This window comes from Chenopodium quinoa, unplaced genomic scaffold, assembly GCF_001683475.1.
Source record: "Chenopodium quinoa cultivar QQ74 unplaced genomic scaffold, ASM168347v1, whole genome shotgun sequence".
In the NCBI taxonomy this organism is placed as follows: domain Eukaryota; kingdom Viridiplantae; phylum Streptophyta; class Magnoliopsida; order Caryophyllales; family Amaranthaceae; genus Chenopodium; species Chenopodium quinoa.
Genome location: NW_018743074.1, coordinates 443,284 through 460,809, shown reverse-complemented (window position 1 = coordinate 460,809; position 17,526 = coordinate 443,284). Strand labels below are relative to the sequence as shown.

At 34.8% G+C, this 17,526-nt stretch overlaps 4 protein-coding genes across 4 annotated transcripts; 2 read left to right on the top strand and 2 right to left on the bottom strand.

Moving 5' to 3' along the window:
• The first annotated feature begins 639 nt into the window (after positions 1-639).
• Positions 640-2,423, top strand: LOC110731552. Its single transcript, XM_021911410.1, has 3 exons — positions 640-1,188; positions 1,601-1,729; positions 2,235-2,423. Exons 1-3 carry the CDS (start codon positions 862-864, stop codon positions 2,391-2,393), a joined length of 615 nt encoding a protein of 204 aa, XP_021767102.1. The 5' UTR covers positions 640-861; the 3' UTR covers positions 2,394-2,423.
• Positions 2,424-2,536: 113 nt separating this feature from the next.
• On the bottom strand, positions 2,537-6,546 carry LOC110731551. Its single transcript, XM_021911409.1, has 9 exons — positions 6,030-6,546; positions 5,853-5,933; positions 4,739-4,828; positions 4,478-4,650; positions 3,737-3,806; positions 3,459-3,538; positions 3,285-3,347; positions 3,037-3,113; positions 2,537-2,931 (listed from the first exon to the last, which is right to left on the bottom strand). The coding sequence occupies exons 1-9, from the start codon at positions 6,105-6,107 to the stop codon at positions 2,831-2,833; spliced, it is 813 nt and encodes a 270-aa protein (XP_021767101.1). The 5' UTR covers positions 6,108-6,546; the 3' UTR covers positions 2,537-2,830.
• A 993-nt stretch (positions 6,547-7,539) lies between these two features.
• On the bottom strand, positions 7,540-11,600 carry LOC110731550. Its single transcript, XM_021911407.1, has 9 exons — positions 10,943-11,600; positions 10,733-10,813; positions 9,694-9,783; positions 9,425-9,597; positions 8,731-8,800; positions 8,431-8,510; positions 8,254-8,316; positions 7,990-8,066; positions 7,540-7,892 (listed from the first exon to the last, which is right to left on the bottom strand). The coding sequence occupies exons 1-9, from the start codon at positions 11,018-11,020 to the stop codon at positions 7,792-7,794; spliced, it is 813 nt and encodes a 270-aa protein (XP_021767099.1). The 5' UTR covers positions 11,021-11,600; the 3' UTR covers positions 7,540-7,791.
• A 2,197-nt stretch (positions 11,601-13,797) lies between these two features.
• Positions 13,798-17,498, top strand: LOC110731548 (ATG8-interacting protein 2-like). Its single transcript, XM_021911405.1, has 3 exons — positions 13,798-13,943; positions 14,798-15,731; positions 17,008-17,498. The coding sequence occupies exons 2-3, from the start codon at positions 14,811-14,813 to the stop codon at positions 17,098-17,100; spliced, it is 1,014 nt and encodes a 337-aa protein (XP_021767097.1). The 5' UTR covers positions 13,798-13,943; positions 14,798-14,810; the 3' UTR covers positions 17,101-17,498.
• Positions 17,499-17,526: the final 28 nt, after the last annotated feature.

The following is a 17,526-nucleotide window of genomic DNA, read 5'->3' as shown; positions in this document are numbered from 1 at the left end:
CAGTCTAATTTATTGTCACCTAAATTATACTGTAGTGATTAGTTTAAGGTATATTCATTACAACTTATCTTAACATAATAGGGTAGCTAACGCACGCACATAGCTAGTCATGTCCGGGAATCTCTATCAGTTTGGTTTTATGTTATAGTTTGATAACATTAATTACAAAGAAACAAAATGCTACACATGTGACTCACATGCATAAATGAGGGTATATATGTAAATAAATATTTTTAGGGATATAATTGACATAACACAATTCATAAGTATTTGGTTAAATTTTTAAAAAGGTAGGGATACATTTAAGATGGTATAATTGTCCAAACATTATTCATTAAATAAACTTATACATATTAATGAGGGTATATGTATAAATACACATTTAGAAGGACGTAATTAGCATCACACTATTCAAAAGAGTAATCTTGTACTCACTTTTCGTAAGGTAGGAAAATATTTGCTTAAAATAAAAAAAATGATCACCACATCATATCATACTGCTTCAAATCAGACCCAATTTGTTTATGCATTTGCTTATTATAGCTGATTGGCACTGCACACGGCACACCCGTGCCACAGCAATCATCCTGCAATCTTCAACCTGAACACAGATTGCCTGATATACATACAGTACTCGTACAATTTACAGATAGCAGCAAATTAATGTAAACAATCAATCAGAATTCAGAAATCAATCAGAAACAAAGTATAACTATAGACCTGATTGACATAACCCCTATATTATACCTATAAGTTACAGTACTCTATTACTACAGTTATATTTTCACAGAAATCAATTAGAAAGTCAAAACCTATAAATACACCCAAAATTTAACATTCTTCTTCACTTGTAAAATAACCATGACTTACCAAATCACACTCTCTCTTTCTACTTTCCTCTTCCTCACTATACTCCTCACTCATCACACCACCACCCTTTTCCCCAGATTGGCCAATGCCGGCAAAATCCACATCCCCGACGACCTCGGCGATGTAATCGATGATGAAGAGGACGATGACTGGAAAAACTGGGGCAAAAAAACACCCACCCCATCACCCCAATTTGACTTAAATCCTTCTGATTTGGATAATATGGACCCTTCCCAGATCCAAGCTGAGATGATCAAGCATCACACCGGTCCCCTTTTCGGATTTATCAAGCTCAGATTAGGCGTTCTTCGAACCCCGGTATAATAATTTCTAGACTTATTTCCCATTAAAATATTATGTATGATTATTGAATTACTACTGGATTGCTATGAGTCCTTTGATTCAATTATAACAATATACAAAGAAATATGTAATTCTCTGTTTCTCATCGTGAGAAACAAGTTTTGTTACTCATGGGGTATGTGTCAAGATCTGGGGTTCCCACTCATGACACATACGCGTTCCCCACTAGTGAAAAACATCTCATTATTTCCAAAATGTCATTGTGGGAAATAAAAGTGTTTCTCATAACGAGGAAGTGGGGCTCCCTCCAAAGAAATAGTTTCTCGTAGATTTGCATTTTTGGTGAACTGTGGATTTAACAGGTAATCCTATCAATGAGTATAGAATTTGTACTGATCTATTGATTTTTTGCTATGGGAATTGTCAGGATGAGGTTTCAGAGATAGCCATGAAATGGAGCAAAGTTTCGAAAACGGGAGGTTTGGAGGTGAAGTTTATGGGGGTGGATCTTAGCACTGTCATGTTTACCATGGAGGCAGGCCAAGACAAGGATGAGGTATGTGTCCGTAAACTAATTTTTGAAAATTTTTATACGGAGTATTTTTGACTTTTGATACCATTCATGAAGATTGTTAAAAGAAACTATGTTGGTGTGGCGGATATGTAAAGTTTGAATGGTGAAATATATAATTGAAATGTTATTATGAAGTACGATTTGTACGAGTAATTTAAGGTATAACTCAATTTCTTAAGAATGATCTCCAATTAAATGTTTGAACCAAAACTCGACTCCTGTTCTCCTTTTGGATTTATTTGAATACATTGTAAAGGTGCCCTTAGTTAAATTATTGAATAGATTGTTTCTAAGTGCTAACTGCTAAGCAGTAAGCACTGTAGGGAAGATCAGCCAAAATTATAAAAGAGAGCCTGTAGTTTGGGTACTAAATACGTGACTGCAAAGGTTTATTGTTGCATTGTTCATATCTTAGACATGGTTATGGATGTCAACCTTAGATATTGTTGAGTAGAAGGTTGTCATGACTCTACCTTGTTCTTTCCAGCTGAAGGAATTCATATTGGAGCAGCCAGATGCATATGAAGTCAAGATTGGAGACGTTGTTTACCGCAGACCTGGAGATCCTCCACTGGAAGAGGTTATTGAGATGCTACGGGGAGAGACAGGCAACAGTTTCGAGGGGCATGAGAAGGATGAGCTATAGCTGCAAAGTTTTACTACACAATAGTACTGTCTGGCGTGTCTCCCAGTCCTCAGCTTGGCTTCGCTCCTAACAAAGAATCCTTTACACCTAGCAGTAGAAAATGAGCTCCTAGCTTGTAATTTTTCACTTCACTACTGTGATTGAATTTTTGGGCTTGTAATGCATAGATGACTATTTTAACTATCTATTATGAATAGTTTTTTTTGTCAAGCTTAAAACCAGGGTCATTTTTTTTTTTTTTTTTTTTTTTTCTGAAGAGTGAAAGAACAAAGAAAGTGTCATCAGAAATTCAGAACTCCAGATATACTCAGTAGTTACAGTGTGTAACATATTAAGAATTACAACAAAAGAAGGTATTTAATGAATTGAAATGTAATGTTGTGCAATAATTGCAGTGAGCAGGACAATGGATAATTACATTAAAACAAATTGTGATTCTATTTTAGCTTCATACTGAATTCGGACAGCTCAAGCATATGAATTCTGGGGATACTCCTTGCTTCTTCCCTTTCTTTTTGGGTGTTATAGCCCCAGTCAACTGATTATATGTTTATGATACACATATAGAGCAATAATTAGATGTGATTTTGTTCAAGCAAAGGAAGACAAGAAACACATGAGCAGATGAACATGACTGCTTTACCTAGGTACAATTTCCAGCCATCCAACTCTGGCTCTTTTATGACATTTTTTAGTGTAGCAAGTCGGTCCTCTACAAAGCTGTATATCATTAGGATATAATTTTAGACCAAATTTGCCCATAGATGCCGATTGTAGGGTCGTAAAAACCACAATTCATTAACAGAATGTTGACCTGGAATCATTATAGTGTTTACCAAGCACATATATGACTAATTAAGCCAACTAAAGAGCAAAGGATAAAGATCTTACTGAAGAGCAAGTCCCTGATGTTCTGGTTGCTTTTGAAGCATCTTGAGCACTTCCACCTTCGGGCTGAGTTAAGTAATATATGAGAATGATGTATTAGAAATCCTACGGGGTCATATCTAGAAAATTTCATCAGCAAGTTCTGCATTGACATAGTTCCAGACAAGACATACTTACCCAGTCCCAAGTCCATATATCCTTTCGGGAGGTATAGTCACACCAGCAAGCTCTTGCAGCAGAGCAACTGCAAATCGGCTCTGATTAGGGACATAAAGCACATAGAAAGAACTTGATTAGTTTAAAGGCAGAAAGACACAATCTTCAGTGGGAAATGTAAAACAGAAGTTATACTAGAATTTCACAATATTTTCTTCTGTGTTCCATCATTCTCTTTCAATAAATTGCAACTTCAACCTTTTCTTTTATGTTTATTTATAGACAGGGATATGAAGTACCTGTTTTGTGGTAACTATGTATATCTTCGAGCTTGCAAATCTTAGAGCATCGGAAACACCAGGATACAGTCTGCAGATAGCATACAAATTCAACAAATTTTAAGGATTGCACACGAGATCCCTAAGATTCAATTAATATTACTCTGTATCAATCAGTCGCATAACATCCTCAGAGTGGTCTATAAAATCCCAGCTTGCCTCAAGCAAGTGAGTTTCCACATGTGGGTTCAGTAGCAACAAAAGATTATGATGTGAGAATATCCTTACAAAGATTCAACTTTTGTTATCACTAAACCTTGCCTAAGCTTCTTCATTTACTCTCTTTAAGTGTATATAGTGCTGAATCTGTTGAGAAAATATATGCATTGTGCTTCAGAAATCATTTAATTCAAATCTGCATACCCTTTTGAATGTAGGTAAAACAATAATTCTACTTACAAAAGGTCAAAAAGATGAAGCACTTGTGTAAAGTTAAATAGATGAATGGTAAGCAGACAACGATGGAGATATACTAGAAAAGAAGAAAGATCTTTACAAGATTGCATGTCTCTTTTTTACCATCAATTTCAGTCCATCTGCAGATCCTATGCAAAACAGCCCTTTTTACCTCGAGTGGGGCTCGGGATTAAATGCTAGAGGGATTGAATTGTTGAAACCTCTTCCATTGCGTGAGTATTTATTAGTGATTTTAGCAAGTACATAACGTATATGCATACTGGTCATGGTGGAAAAAAGAGTTACCTATTAGCACCTATCCAGGTAGCCAGATCCTTCTCCATCCATTCATCTCTAACTTTCCCAAAAAGATCAATTAAGGCCTCTCTGTTATCCTTCTCATCCCATGCTTCCATAACAACTGGTTTTAGCTTTGGCCAGTTCTCGAGTATGCCTTCAATGGTGAGCCCCTCTGCAACCTTGTCAATGCAGGACAATAGAATCTTATTAGGTTATATAATTGATAGTGAAAATATTGCTGGAACAATAGACATCCTTGGTACTCACTGAAGATTTCCGAAGGGAAGGAATTTTGATCTCCAACAGCAACCTCACAAGCAACAAAGTTTCATATCCTGTTTCAACCACAGGTCGCACCTGCAACAATATTTTACAAATCAGCATGTTAAGGAAAATGATGAAGAGATGAAAATTGTGAATTTGATTGACACATTTATTACAATAAATGTCAAGTATTCAAGAGACTTGATCCTCTAACAAAGCTAAATAAAGCTATGATAAACTTCTGAATTCTTCTTGTGATCCCCTCTCTTCTTCCCCTCTATTTATATAGACTTCCTGATTTTCACATTCCTTTTTAACTTACTCTCTGCCTTCAGCACTTAGCTGATTCATTGTACACTCCTAATTATTGTAACCCTCCTATGTCTAGTTCATTACACAATATCATCAAAATTCATGCTGCAATTTCCGCTTGATCAGCAAATAGCAAATTGATGTTGACAGCCAACTCACACACAAAAGCAAACCGAAGATAGAGATTACCTTAATACAACTCAGATGAATGCATTGAATTTCATGACTCCTTTAAGGCAATATCTCACATGAGATTGCCTCACAATAACTTAGTAATTTTTTACAAGACGAATTAGGGTGGCAACTCATAGTGTCTTGCATAATATAACGATTTGCTCTTCATCAGATTGCAAAGCTAAACTTAACAATGTTAGTACAAACAGTATGCTAATTACTAATTAGTAGTTCCGAAACTCGATTCCACATGGATATTCCTCAAACCTTCTTAAGAGCTAATGGGTCAAACTCGAAACTCCACCTAGATCATCTCCTTCCGTATAAGCTATATTACCAAATAAAGCTATCTTCACATACACAAAACAAAATTTATAATTCATTTTCAAGACCATAAAAAAAACTAAAATTAAAATTAAAACATAAAATAAAATTACATTGCAATCAATCAAGTTTTATTTGCAATCTCTTTCAAAAAAAAAAAAAAAAGTTTTATTTGCAATCATTTAATATTTTAACACATGAAACAAATTGAATAACACATAACTCTTTCTTTTTTAAAAGTTTACGAAGTATAAATTTTTACACAAACAAATAATAATAATCTTGAAAAATAAAAAGAGAGAGTTACAATAATCATTTGGTCAACAATCCAGTCTTCCAAGGCGGAGTCAACGCCGTCGAATAGAGTTGGCCATCGAACTTTGGAGGCCTGATTAAGCAACAATCACAATAAAATTAGGAATAAAATCGAATTAAATAATCGAATATAGGATTGAGAAGAAGATGAAGAAAGAGAAAAAGGCACCTTAAGAGCAGAGATGGCAGTCTCGGTACAAGTATCGCACAAAACACCATCAAAATCAAGAGCGTATAAATCCCCCATTATTTTTAGTTTTCTCTCTCTTGAGTCTTGTAATATGTTGCTAATATTTGAATGAATATTATGCAGCAACTCAGCTGCTACATTACCCGCCACTCACTCACTAATCAGTGATCACTATTATAAGGTACACAAAAGATTTCCACAAACGGTTTCGGCGGGAGATGTTAGTGGGGCCCGTTTTAGTGCTTGCCCCGTACTTGTCCTAATTTAACTACTAATACAACTTAAACGTTAGTTGGGCCAAAATCAACTAGAAATTCCAAGTTTCTCAATATCACCAGGTCGTAAATAAATGCAATTTTTTTCATTGTTTAAATGACAAAGTAGTATAGGAGTGAAGAGCGGAGGGATGGTTATCTCCCCAGGTGTGACTTGAGTTCAACTCCTATCCCTCCCTCCTGTGATTGGAGGAGGGATCCCCTCGTATCTTAACGTGTAAAAACAATAAAATGATAAAATAGCAATTTTACATTTAATATAATCTTTTGTTTCTCATGTTGAGAATTCGGGACAGCCTTAAGATCAACCTTCTTTTTTTTCTAAATAAAATTTTCAAATTTTCCATTAGACAGTACTCGGTATGTAACATTCATAAAACGTTATGAAAAAAATTAAAAAATGATGTCGAATTTAATGTGGCCTACTATAGTATATAGAGGAATACATCAATATTATTTTCCTTTTGAATTTATTTGAATACATTGTAACAAGGTCTATCACCACACGATGGTTAATTACAACCTGCTGGTTTGCTTTTAGTTGTAGTTTTTGAGTTAGATTGTCCCTCAGTAAGCACTGTAGTTCGGTACAAAGTACATCTGTAGTTTGATACTAATTACGTGAAAAGCAAAGCTCTCTCGTTTCATCACTCGAAGCTTAGACATGGTAATGAATGACGACCTCAGATCTTGTTTATTGAAAGGTTATCATGACTCTACCTTGCTTTTTCCAGCTGCAGGAGCTCATATTAGAGCAGCCAGATGCATACGAAGTCAAGATATGAGACAACGTTTACCACCGACCTGGAGATCATCCACTGGAGTAGAATATTGATGTGCTACAAGGAGAGACAGACAAAACTCCAGAGGGATAAGAGAAGGATGAGCTATTGAGCAATAGCTCCAAAGCTTAACTACACACTACTACTGTCTGGCATAACTTCTTGGCTCGGCTCCTAACAAAGATTCTTAGAAGCTGAAAATGAACTCCTAGCTTGTAATTTACCACTTAACTACTGAGATTGAATATTGATGGGCATGTCATGCATAAATTTTAATGATTTCTTATGCATAGCTCATGTTAGCAAGTTTTATGAGGGGTTTCGGGTTTGGCTCAAAGAGTATCCTCATGAGATACATGAGTTTGTAATAGCTGATTGTTTAGCTCTTAATACTTAATAATATGGTTCTTTGCTTCCCGTCAAAATAAGGAAAAAAAAAAAAAGATCTTGTCAAATGCAAAACCTTGGTTTCTTTCTGATGAGTTCAGGAACAAAGAAAGTGTCAGAAGAACTTCAGAAATACTCAGTAATTACAGTGTGAATTATCACAGCCGGCTCTGTGATTTGGATATACAACAAAAGAAGATATTTGATGAATTGCAGTGTAGTACGTTTAAGTAGAAATGCTGTGCAATAATTGCAGTAAGCAAGACATAGATAACTACATTAAAACAAATTGTGAATCTATTTTAGCTTCTTACTGAATTCGGACAGCTCAAGCATGTGAATTCTGGGGATACTCCTTGCCTCTTCCCTTTCTCTTTGGGTGTTATAGCCCCAGTCACCTGATTATATGATTATGATAAAGCAGTAATTAGATATGGACTTGTTCAAGCAAAGGAAGAAAAGAAATACATGAACAGATGAACATGACTGCTTTACCTAGATACAAGTTCCAGCCGTCCAACTCTGGCTCCTTTATGACATTTTTTAGTGTAGCAAGTCGGTCCTCTACAAAGCTGTATGTCATTTGGATATAATGTCAGACCAAATATGCCCACAGATGCTGATTGTAGAGTCGTAATAACGACAAATCAACAATTCATTAACAGAATGTTGAATTGGAAACATTATACTCCATAGTGTTTACCAAGCACATCTACTGATTAATTAAGCTAACTAAAGAGCAAAGGATAAAGATCTTACTGAAGAGCGAGTCCCTGATGTTCTGATTGTTTCTGAAGCATCTTGAGCACTTCCACCTTTGGGCTGAGTTAAGTGAAAAATGAGATGATGTATCAAAAATCCTATGGGACCATGTATATTTAGAAAACTTCATCAGCAAGTTCGGCATAGACATAGTTCCAGACAAAATATACTTACCCAGTCCCAAGTCCATAGATTCTTTCGGGAGGTATAGTTACACCAGCAAGCTCTCGCAGCAGAGCATCTGCAAATCGGCTCTGATTAGGGACAAAAAAAAGCACATAGACAAGTAAGAAAGTCATGAGAGAAAGAACTTGAATAGTTAAAAGGAAAAGAGTCATAATCTTCAATGAGAAATGACAGAAGTTATACTAGAATTTCGCAATATTTCATTCTTATGTTCCATCATTCTCTTTCAATAACTTGCTACTTCAACCTTTTCTTTTATGTTTATACATTGACAAGGATAGGAAATACCTGTTTTGTGGTAACTATGTATACTTTTGAGCTTGTAAATCTTAGAGCATCAGAAACCCCAGGATACAGTCTGCAGATATCATACAAATTCAGAAAATTTAAGGATTGCAAGCAAGATTCCAGATAATATTACTCTGTATCAAGCATTCGCATAACATCCTCAGAGTGGTCTAGATGAAAATTCCCAGCTTGCCTCAAGCAAGTGAGCATCCACGAGTGGGTTCAGTAGCAGCAAAAGATTATGATGTGAGAAAATTCTTACAAAATTCAATTTTTGTCACCACTAAGCCTTGTCTTGCTTCCCGATTTATCCCTTAATAAATAAATAAATCAATAACTTAAAATCTTCCCAGTTTATTTCCTTCAAGTGTATATAGTATTTAACCTGTTGATAGGATATATGCATTGTGCTTCAAACATCATTTTATTCAAATGCATACCCTATTGACTGCGGGCAAAAATATTTCTACCAACAAAAGGTCAAAATGATGAAGCACTAGTAAAACTAAAATAAGTAGATTAACGTTCAGTAGAGATAATGGAGATATATAAAAGTGAAGAAAGATCTTTGCAAGACTACAACCCTCTTTATTACCATCCACTTCAGTCCATCTTCCATTATATGAGGATTTATTAGTATACTTTTAAGTGCATCACATATATGCATACTGATCATGATGGAAACAGAAGTTACCTATTTGCACCAATCCATGTAGCCAAATCTTTCTCAATCCATTCATCTCTTACTTTCCCAAAAAGTTCTATTAAGGCCTCTCTGTTTTCCTTCTCATCCCATGCTTCCATAATAACTGGCTTCAGCTTAGGCCAGTTCTCGAGTATGCCTTCAATAGTGAGCCCCTCTGCAACCTTGTCAATGAGGGACGATAGAATCATGTTAGATTAAACTAATGATAGTGATAAACTGAAACTATTGCTGGAATAATGAATATCCCCAATACTCACTGGAGATTTACGGATGGAAGGAATTCTGATCTCTAACAGCAACCTCACAAGCAACAAATTTTCATATCCTGTTTCAACCACAGGTCGTACCTGCAGCAATGGTATCAAACTTTATGCTGTAATTTCCACTTGATCAGCAAATACCAAATCGAAATAGCATAAAGAAGTCCTAATCTAATTCAACCAAAAAAAAATTGGTGATATGAATGAATATGCAAAATTGGTTCTTTCTGACAACCTAGTATACAGTCGCACTCTAGCTGCTTCTCTGTTCATATGCCACAGGCAATGGCATCAAACTGACAACAATATACAAGGCTTCAAAACACAAGAGAATTACAGGCTAAAAAGAAAAGAAATGAAAAGGAGAAATTGGTATTAGATTTTGAAGTATTACTCACTAAACATTTTCACAATGTGAATCATCAATTCAGCATTATACTGAATTATATAAGTCTCCGGGAAAATGGATATGGAGTTGCATAGAAAAGTGAACCTGAATATAGAGTTTATCATAACATAATTAGATGAATTCATAGGATTTAAGGCAAAATCTCACATGAGACGGCCTCACGGTAACTCGTATAAATTCTTACAAGACAATTCAGGGCGGCAGCTAATAATGTCTTGCATAGTGTATTAAGGTTTGCTCTTCATCTAATGTAGTATCAAAACCTAACAATAGAAGTATAACCAGGTAGACTAATTAGCAGTTCCTGAGCCCAATTCCATAGGTATACGAAATTCGAGCACCAATGGATCAAATTCCAAACTCGAAACTCCAACTAATTATCTCCTTCCTTGTAAGCTATATCCCAAAATAAAATTGTACTCACATTCAGAAACCTAAAATTACAATTCCTTTTGAGGACATGAGGTCATATTTTATTTTTTTTTAAATGTTGCATTGCAATCAATCAACCTAGGTTTTTTTTAATCGTTCAAAGTTTTTTCACAAGAATCAAATTGTATCATATAATTCAACTAACAAAAACCTAAAAGCAATTAAAAGTAACAATTTAAAAGAGAAAGTTATTACAATATGCATTTGGTCAACAATCCAGTCTTCAATGGCGGAGTCAACGCCGTTGAATAGAGTTGGCCATCGGACTTTGGCGGCCTGATTGAGCAGCAGCAGCAACAACAACAACAACAACAAAATTAGGAATTAATCGAATTAAATTTCTGAAAAATACATGAATTTGATCAAATTTTGAATTGAGAAGAAGATGAAGGGAGAGATAAACACCTTGAGAGCAGAGAGTGAGCTCTCGCCACAACTATCGCACAAAATACCATCGAAATCAAGGGCGTATAAATCCCCCATTTTCAGTGTTTACTGATTTTCTCTCTCTTCTAATGTCTTGCTAATAAGAATGAATATTACGGAGTATGCAACAACTCAAGTCCTCCATTACCCGCCACTCACTCACTAATCACTATAACAAGCTAGACAATAGATTTCCGCAAATGAGGAATGTCAACTAGGTGGGACGGGTCGGATTTAAGTTGAGACTAGTCTGTGTATCTATCTTAAATTTTTAAAGTTTGATGGGTGATAAATAAAATCATAAAAATTGAAAAAGAAAGGTTAATTTTGTACCGCCTATGCCTTTACAGAGAGGCTAAGAGAGTGTGATGATAAGGATGAAAAATAGATTATTGGGATGAAGGGACCAACATTTACAATTTACACTCATTCACATCCCCTCACATTTACTAATTCGTGTAGGTGGTACACTAGGGTTTGTGATAATTTTTTTTGTTTTTTTTTTCTTTTCTTTCATGATATCCGGAATTTGGGTGAATGGACATCAAATAAAATTTACACTCACTTTTTTCCTAAAAAAAAACAATATTAAATTTACACTCAATTTATTTATTTATTAAAAAATAGTGTGTGTATATACAGGCACAAATGACAAATCCAACAAAAAAAAAAAATAATAAAATAAAATAAAATCATTTGTATCAAAATATACTCCATAAGTTGATTAGCTCACTAGATCGCCCAAGTTCAATGAAGCTTGAGGAGAAGAAGACGAGGGTATGAATTTCCCATTAATTATTTAATTTAATGAGAACGATCATACAAGTAGTATTGATTGTTTAAATTAAATCTATTTATGTGTGTGATATTATTCGATGATTATTATTGTAACTTATATGTTTAGCTTTTTTCTAATGGTATTGGCAGCAAGGTACGAAATTGGAACCGGATAAGAGAGGAGTTGTACAGGTTAGCCAATAAGGGTACGAGTGTGAGCCAGATACATTCAATTGGAGATCATGCTCTGTTCTTGGCCGGGAAGGGAAGTGCTTCCTATTGCGTTTTAGCGACCAAATTATCCAAATTGCAAAAGGATTGCATATACTTCCATGCCTACGACCACGACCAATATGTTCAAACAATCATTTCCTTGGGTGAAGGAGCAGTCAATACCACTGGTTATTATGAAATGGGATTGAATGAGCATAGGCTTCGTCTAAATAATCCTAGGTTTATTGCACCACCACTGAAACCTGCACTAAGTTGTTGACTTTAATTAACATGTGTACCATCTTCATTCTTATTTAATCACAAAGTTTTTCTTTTTGAAAATTAGGTGCAATATTAGTTTATACTTCATATGTAAATAGGTTGCTATCATTCTTATTGTCATGCGTAATACGGGATAATTTTTTTTGTTTTTTTGGAAACACTCGAGATTTTATTATTATATTTTATTTCTATCTCATCCCACTTAAATTTGTTTTGTTTTTTATTTTTTTATTTTTTTCAGTACTCAAACTTCTAAATTTTTTATTTTACCACCATATATCTCTCTCATTTTCTTAAAAGTTGTCCATTCCCCATGTTAATGCATTGGCTAGATATAATGTACTTATGTTAAGCTTGTTAACTGTAATCTCTATGCCTTATTAGTTCAATTCTAATTTTAAAGTTTTGATACTTTTCATAACTTCTACTTTGTTTATCTTTTATGATTTACAATTATGATAAAACATAATCATAAAGAATTTCTAGATCTTGTTTAAAATTGTCTCAATATATTTTAATAATTTCAATTAATATGTATGCACGTTGACAAAGAAGAATAAAGGAAGTGTTATTCTAGTTTATGATATCAGTACATGTCAATTCGACGCGAATAAATTATCAATAAGGTAGTAGTTACTCCTCTATTTATTATTATTATTATTATTATTATTATTATTATTATTATTTTGTTACGTTTTGACTTTTGTGGTCAACTTTCAAAATTCTTACCACTCTCTCTGTTTATTTAAGAGCAACATTAGCCCTAAAAGCTTAAGACTTAAAATGACATCACTTTTTGATAGGTCCTATTAAAAATGATGTCATTATATTAGCTAAAACTCTTTTAATACTCACTCATATTTAGCACTTTAGCCCTAAATTGACTTATGACTTCTCATACCATATATTATTATATTTTATTTTATTTTTTTACTCTTAGCTAAGATTTCTCAAGAAAAATGGGATCAAACAAATAGTCTTGTCTTAAGACCCAAAATGATGATGTCATGTGGAGTCTTATATTTACATTGAGAGTTTTAGAAAAGTTTATTTGTCCTAATATTATAGGAAGTATTGTGTAAATGAGACAAGTAGGTAAATATACTATTTTAATAAAAATACAATAGGAGCATGAAAGATAGAGAATTGGTAAAATACTATGGAGTACTACCTTTATTACTTTACAATTTTTTTTATTTTTTTTAATGTCTCACAAATAATAATCTAAAGTAGTATGGGTTTGTTTGGCATTGCCATAGTTTTTTGTTTTTTTTTAAAAAAAATGATACCAAATAAGCCCGAAACTACTAGTATTATGTAAGAGAGTTACGGATCGGATCGGAAGTAGGATTTCGACTTTTCGAGTGAAGTTTTTGTTATGGAGTATCGTACAGTGTTATCTCTCTTTGCACGCAAACACCATTGTATAATCCTGGACTCCCAATACTAGGTCACCTCTCTCATTACGTAGTTACGTGGCAAACACTCACCGACGAAAGCCGGTACACAAAAACTCCAACCCAACCTGTCACCGGTTCTACCGGTTTTTCTTTATCTCATCTCATCCTTATTACTGTATTTATTATTATTATATTATTGTTTATTTCTTAATTTATTTTACTCATTTATAATTTTCGCATTTCCCAAAGTCAGTTTCTATCTCCTACTCATCTTCCCCTTTTCTCCGGCGATCACCTTCGACTTCTATGTATGTTTCTCTCTCCTCTCTAATTTCTTCAATCATCGGATTATTACATATTTTACTCCCTCTATTGTTGTTTGATTCAATTATTTCTATTTTTGGCATCAATTTGTTGTTTTGATTTGGTTTTCGTTTATTAGGGTTTCGTTTTTTCGGATTTATTTGATTTTTCTATTGCCTAGTTTTGTTGATTTTAGGATGTTTATTGAATTTGTGATTATCTGACTGAATTGATTGATATGAACTATGTTTTAGTGAATTTGTGATTTGTTGAAAGCATGGATGTTGATGTTCGATTTTGTGAGCTTGAAATTCGAATTGCTGTTGTCGCTTTCGTTTGATATGCAGCTTTTTGATTCAATTTTGCTGATTTATATTAGCTTTGTTTGATAGCTTTCATGAACAAATTTGATGGTTGATATTCTAGAAGGTTTATATTTGAATGTATATAAATTTGGTAATTGAGTGCATCCGAATTATTGATGAATATTTGAGCATTACTTGATGTTGCAACTTTGATTCTTTTTACATGATTGTAAATTTATAATTATCTTTTGGCCGTGTGATAATGATTGTTGCTTGGTGAAGGAGAAATGTTGTACAATGTGACACTTTCAGTTTCGTTTGAAGCCATGTAGTAGTGATCTTGTTCATCAGTTGGAGCTGTGGTTTGTTTATCCCAGAATATAGTTAACTCACTGGTTGAAGGTTTTGGATTTGTTTTTGGCCTTGGGGCTTAATGATGTGTGCAATTGTATTGTATATGGTGAAATTATAAAGTGGTATTTTCAATTATTTAACATAATTTTACTGTTGTTCTTTTTTCTTTTGGCTGGGCTGATTCTTGAATGATCTGATAGTTTGATAAATAAGATGGTTAATAATGAGGATGGAGAGGAGACCACCTCTCGAGGAGATGAACAGAATGTTTATAAGGCTGCTGAAAGTGAAGAGGGAGAGGAAGCCATGCCACGTGGAAATGAATGGGAAGTTGTGTCACTAACAGCTTCTGCTTACGCTGCTGCTCCTGGGCCAAGAGGGGATGAATCAATTCACGAGGAGAAGGATCCTACATTAGGTGAAGATTATGAAGCAGAAACTTCTAGAGCTCTTTTTATGTCTGGTCACTTTGTTTTTCCACCAAGTCAGCATGAAAATTTGCCCATAGAATCTGAAAACCTTAAAAATTCCAAAGGAGTTAAAGAGGATGATGCTGGTGACCTGAATGTGGCTAAAGAGGGTAAAGCTGAGCAGAAGGAAGATGAAAACTGGAGTATAGAAGGATTGAATGTTCCTGAGGAGTTTCTTGGTATTCCATTTCTTGAAGAGAAAAACAGTAGGCTGCTATCGGTTCATGGTCCAGGATTAGATGAATCGACAACTCTACATCGACTGACTGTTGATGACAAAGAACAAAATGTGTACGAGGCTGCTACATTTAGCTCATTTCACAGCGGAACAGAGATTGGTGGATCAGCAGCTTATGGCGAAAGTTTAGTTGAGAGTGATTTTGATGAGCCATCTGACCATGGCTTAGATCCTTCATCTTTTATGTCGAGGCCACCCAAGTCCGGAGAAGAAGAATCTGGAGAAATCGATGATTCTGGGCTCCCTTGTGGGGCTTGGTGGAAAAGAAGCGTGGCCTCTTTACGTGCTCAAGTTAGAGATACAAATGCATTTTGGTCTGTTTTCGTTGCTGCTGCTGTGATGGGTCTTGTCATTCTTGGGCAGCGGTGGCAACAAGAGAGGTGGGAGGTTTTGCAACAAAGGTGGCAGCTCAGTGTTGGCAATGAGGTATTGTTTGTTTGGTTTTTTTTTTTTTCCTTTTAAGTTAAAATATGACTGATGATTATTTAATTTTTTATTCATGTGTAGAAATGAAACTACACTGTTGTAGCTGTCCTTAAATATCAGTCTAGATTGCTACTAGACCTGGTTGACCGTATATTTTTATTTCATTAATTATCCCATGTTATATAAGGAAAACTTTCCCTACTGAAAGGTGAAACAGTTTATAGGTTAGGGACCATCAGCTGTTTAAAATCATGCAGATACAAAACAGCAGTTGTAGATTGTAAACTTGCCAAGAAACGTTAGAATTTAGAATTTATGCTTGCAGATTCATGGGATAGTATTATTCCTTTCCAGCCCTATTTTTGTACCAATTTTCTCTGTTACACTCCCCAAGGGTCAAATTACAAGTTTGCAGGTGCTCCAGTACTCCAATTACTCTAATCTACTTACGAAGTTCATTATACAAACTGCAATTGTTAAGGTGATGGGTCCACATTCCACATTAAAGAATCTAGCCTGTAGAGAACAAGTGATTTTGTCCCCCTGTGAGGACATTTGGTGGCAAGAGATTATTCTTTGGTCTTGTGTCTTACTTGTAAGTCGTATTCTGGTTTTTTGCATGGAAGTTGTCTAGTTGTTGGAGTTAGCAATTTAAATAGAAATGGAACTTGTAATGGAGTAAATTAACCAACTATAGGTGTAAATTAAGTGCGGTACTAAAAGAGTAAGAAGAGTTCCTAATCTCATGTCTTATTTATGGGAGCAAAATTCGAGTGCTAATAACTGATTTAAAAACTGCCTATGGGTTTCTATGAAGCATGAGAGGGAGGGTAATGGGTCTGCGAGGTTTTTGATAAGAAAACAGACAGCATGTGTGGTGCAGCGTGAGGGTTATGTAGGGTTAGTTGGTGGCCTTGGCGCAACCTTTCATCCGTAATCTATAGTTTGAAAACCTTTTAACTGCTAAGGTGGAAAATATTTTCTATCTTCATTGCACTTGGTGTGCACACGTAATTTGTTTATTACTACTCTCTCAAGTCTCATGTCCTTGTTATTTGATCCTGAACTTATGCCTCTTTGTTTCAATCCTATGATCTTATCTGCTGTTTGTTTTTTTTAATGCACTTATATCTGATAAAAATAACAATGCAATATTACTTTTTGCCAGTGACCACAACTACTGCTTGGTTGCATGAGTTTAATATACACTTGTATAGTAATGGAAAGAATGTAAGTATTTGGCTCATGGTTAACATATGTGAAATTATCTTGACAGAAATCGGGAAGGATCTTATCACGCCTGAAAGATGTGATTGTGGGAGGAAGTCGCCGTAGTACATATATCACTGCTGCCCCAGCTGACCATTGAGATGATGACGAAAATTGATGATTGTGAGAGGAACGTGAGATACAACAGACCATGGGAGATTGATGCTGGAGTGTGATGATTCAGATGATATTCTCACGGAGCTAAAATAGCTTTTAATACTTTTGCTTGATTTTCGTTGCTGTATTATATAGTGGGATTATAGCTTATGGTTCCTGAAAAATGGCCTTGCTTAGTGGAGATGGGAGTGGTCTGAACTTAGCTTAATTGCGAAAAGGTCTAATTACTTGGTGAAAATTCTGCACATGATGGTTTAAGCTGTACAGTAATTTTGTGTTGGCATTTTTACAATTGTCATTGTGAAAATATGCGGGCATTTTCTGCCTAAGATCTCATTTGGGGTTTTTAATTTGCAAATACAAAGTAGACCATTTGAACAAGTTTGTTGTTGGATAATCCTTAAATAAA

Excerpts from the sequence above, each read along its gene's own strand:
- LOC110731551 (XM_021911409.1), bottom strand. The coding sequence starts at position 6,107 with ATGGGGGATTTATACGCTCTTGATTTTGATGGTGTTTTGTGCGATACT. Across the intron at positions 4,651-4,738 it reads CTTCCCTTCGGAAATCTTCA|GTTGCAGAGGGGCTCACCAT; the intron begins GTGAGTACCAAG and ends TGCATTGACAAG. Across the intron at positions 3,539-3,736 it reads ACATAGTTACCACAAAACAG|AGCCGATTTGCAGTTGCTCT; the intron begins GTACTTCATATC and ends GTCCCTAATCAG.
- LOC110731548 (XM_021911405.1), top strand. The coding sequence starts at position 14,811 with ATGGTTAATAATGAGGATGGAGAGGAGACCACCTCTCGAGGAGATGAA. Across the intron at positions 15,732-17,007 it reads AGCTCAGTGTTGGCAATGAG|AAATCGGGAAGGATCTTATC; the intron begins GTATTGTTTGTT and ends TTATCTTGACAG.
- LOC110731552 (XM_021911410.1), top strand. The coding sequence starts at position 862 with ATGACTTACCAAATCACACTCTCTCTTTCTACTTTCCTCTTCCTCACT. Across the intron at positions 1,189-1,600 it reads TAGGCGTTCTTCGAACCCCG|GATGAGGTTTCAGAGATAGC; the intron begins GTATAATAATTT and ends GGGAATTGTCAG. Across the intron at positions 1,730-2,234 it reads CAGGCCAAGACAAGGATGAG|CTGAAGGAATTCATATTGGA; the intron begins GTATGTGTCCGT and ends TGTTCTTTCCAG.
- LOC110731550 (XM_021911407.1), bottom strand. The coding sequence starts at position 11,020 with ATGGGGGATTTATACGCCCTTGATTTCGATGGTATTTTGTGCGATAGT. Across the intron at positions 8,801-9,424 it reads ACATGGATTGGTGCAAATAG|ACTGTATCCTGGGGTTTCTG; the intron begins GTAACTTCTGTT and ends TGATATCTGCAG. Across the intron at positions 8,511-8,730 it reads ACATAGTTACCACAAAACAG|AGCCGATTTGCAGATGCTCT; the intron begins GTATTTCCTATC and ends GTCCCTAATCAG.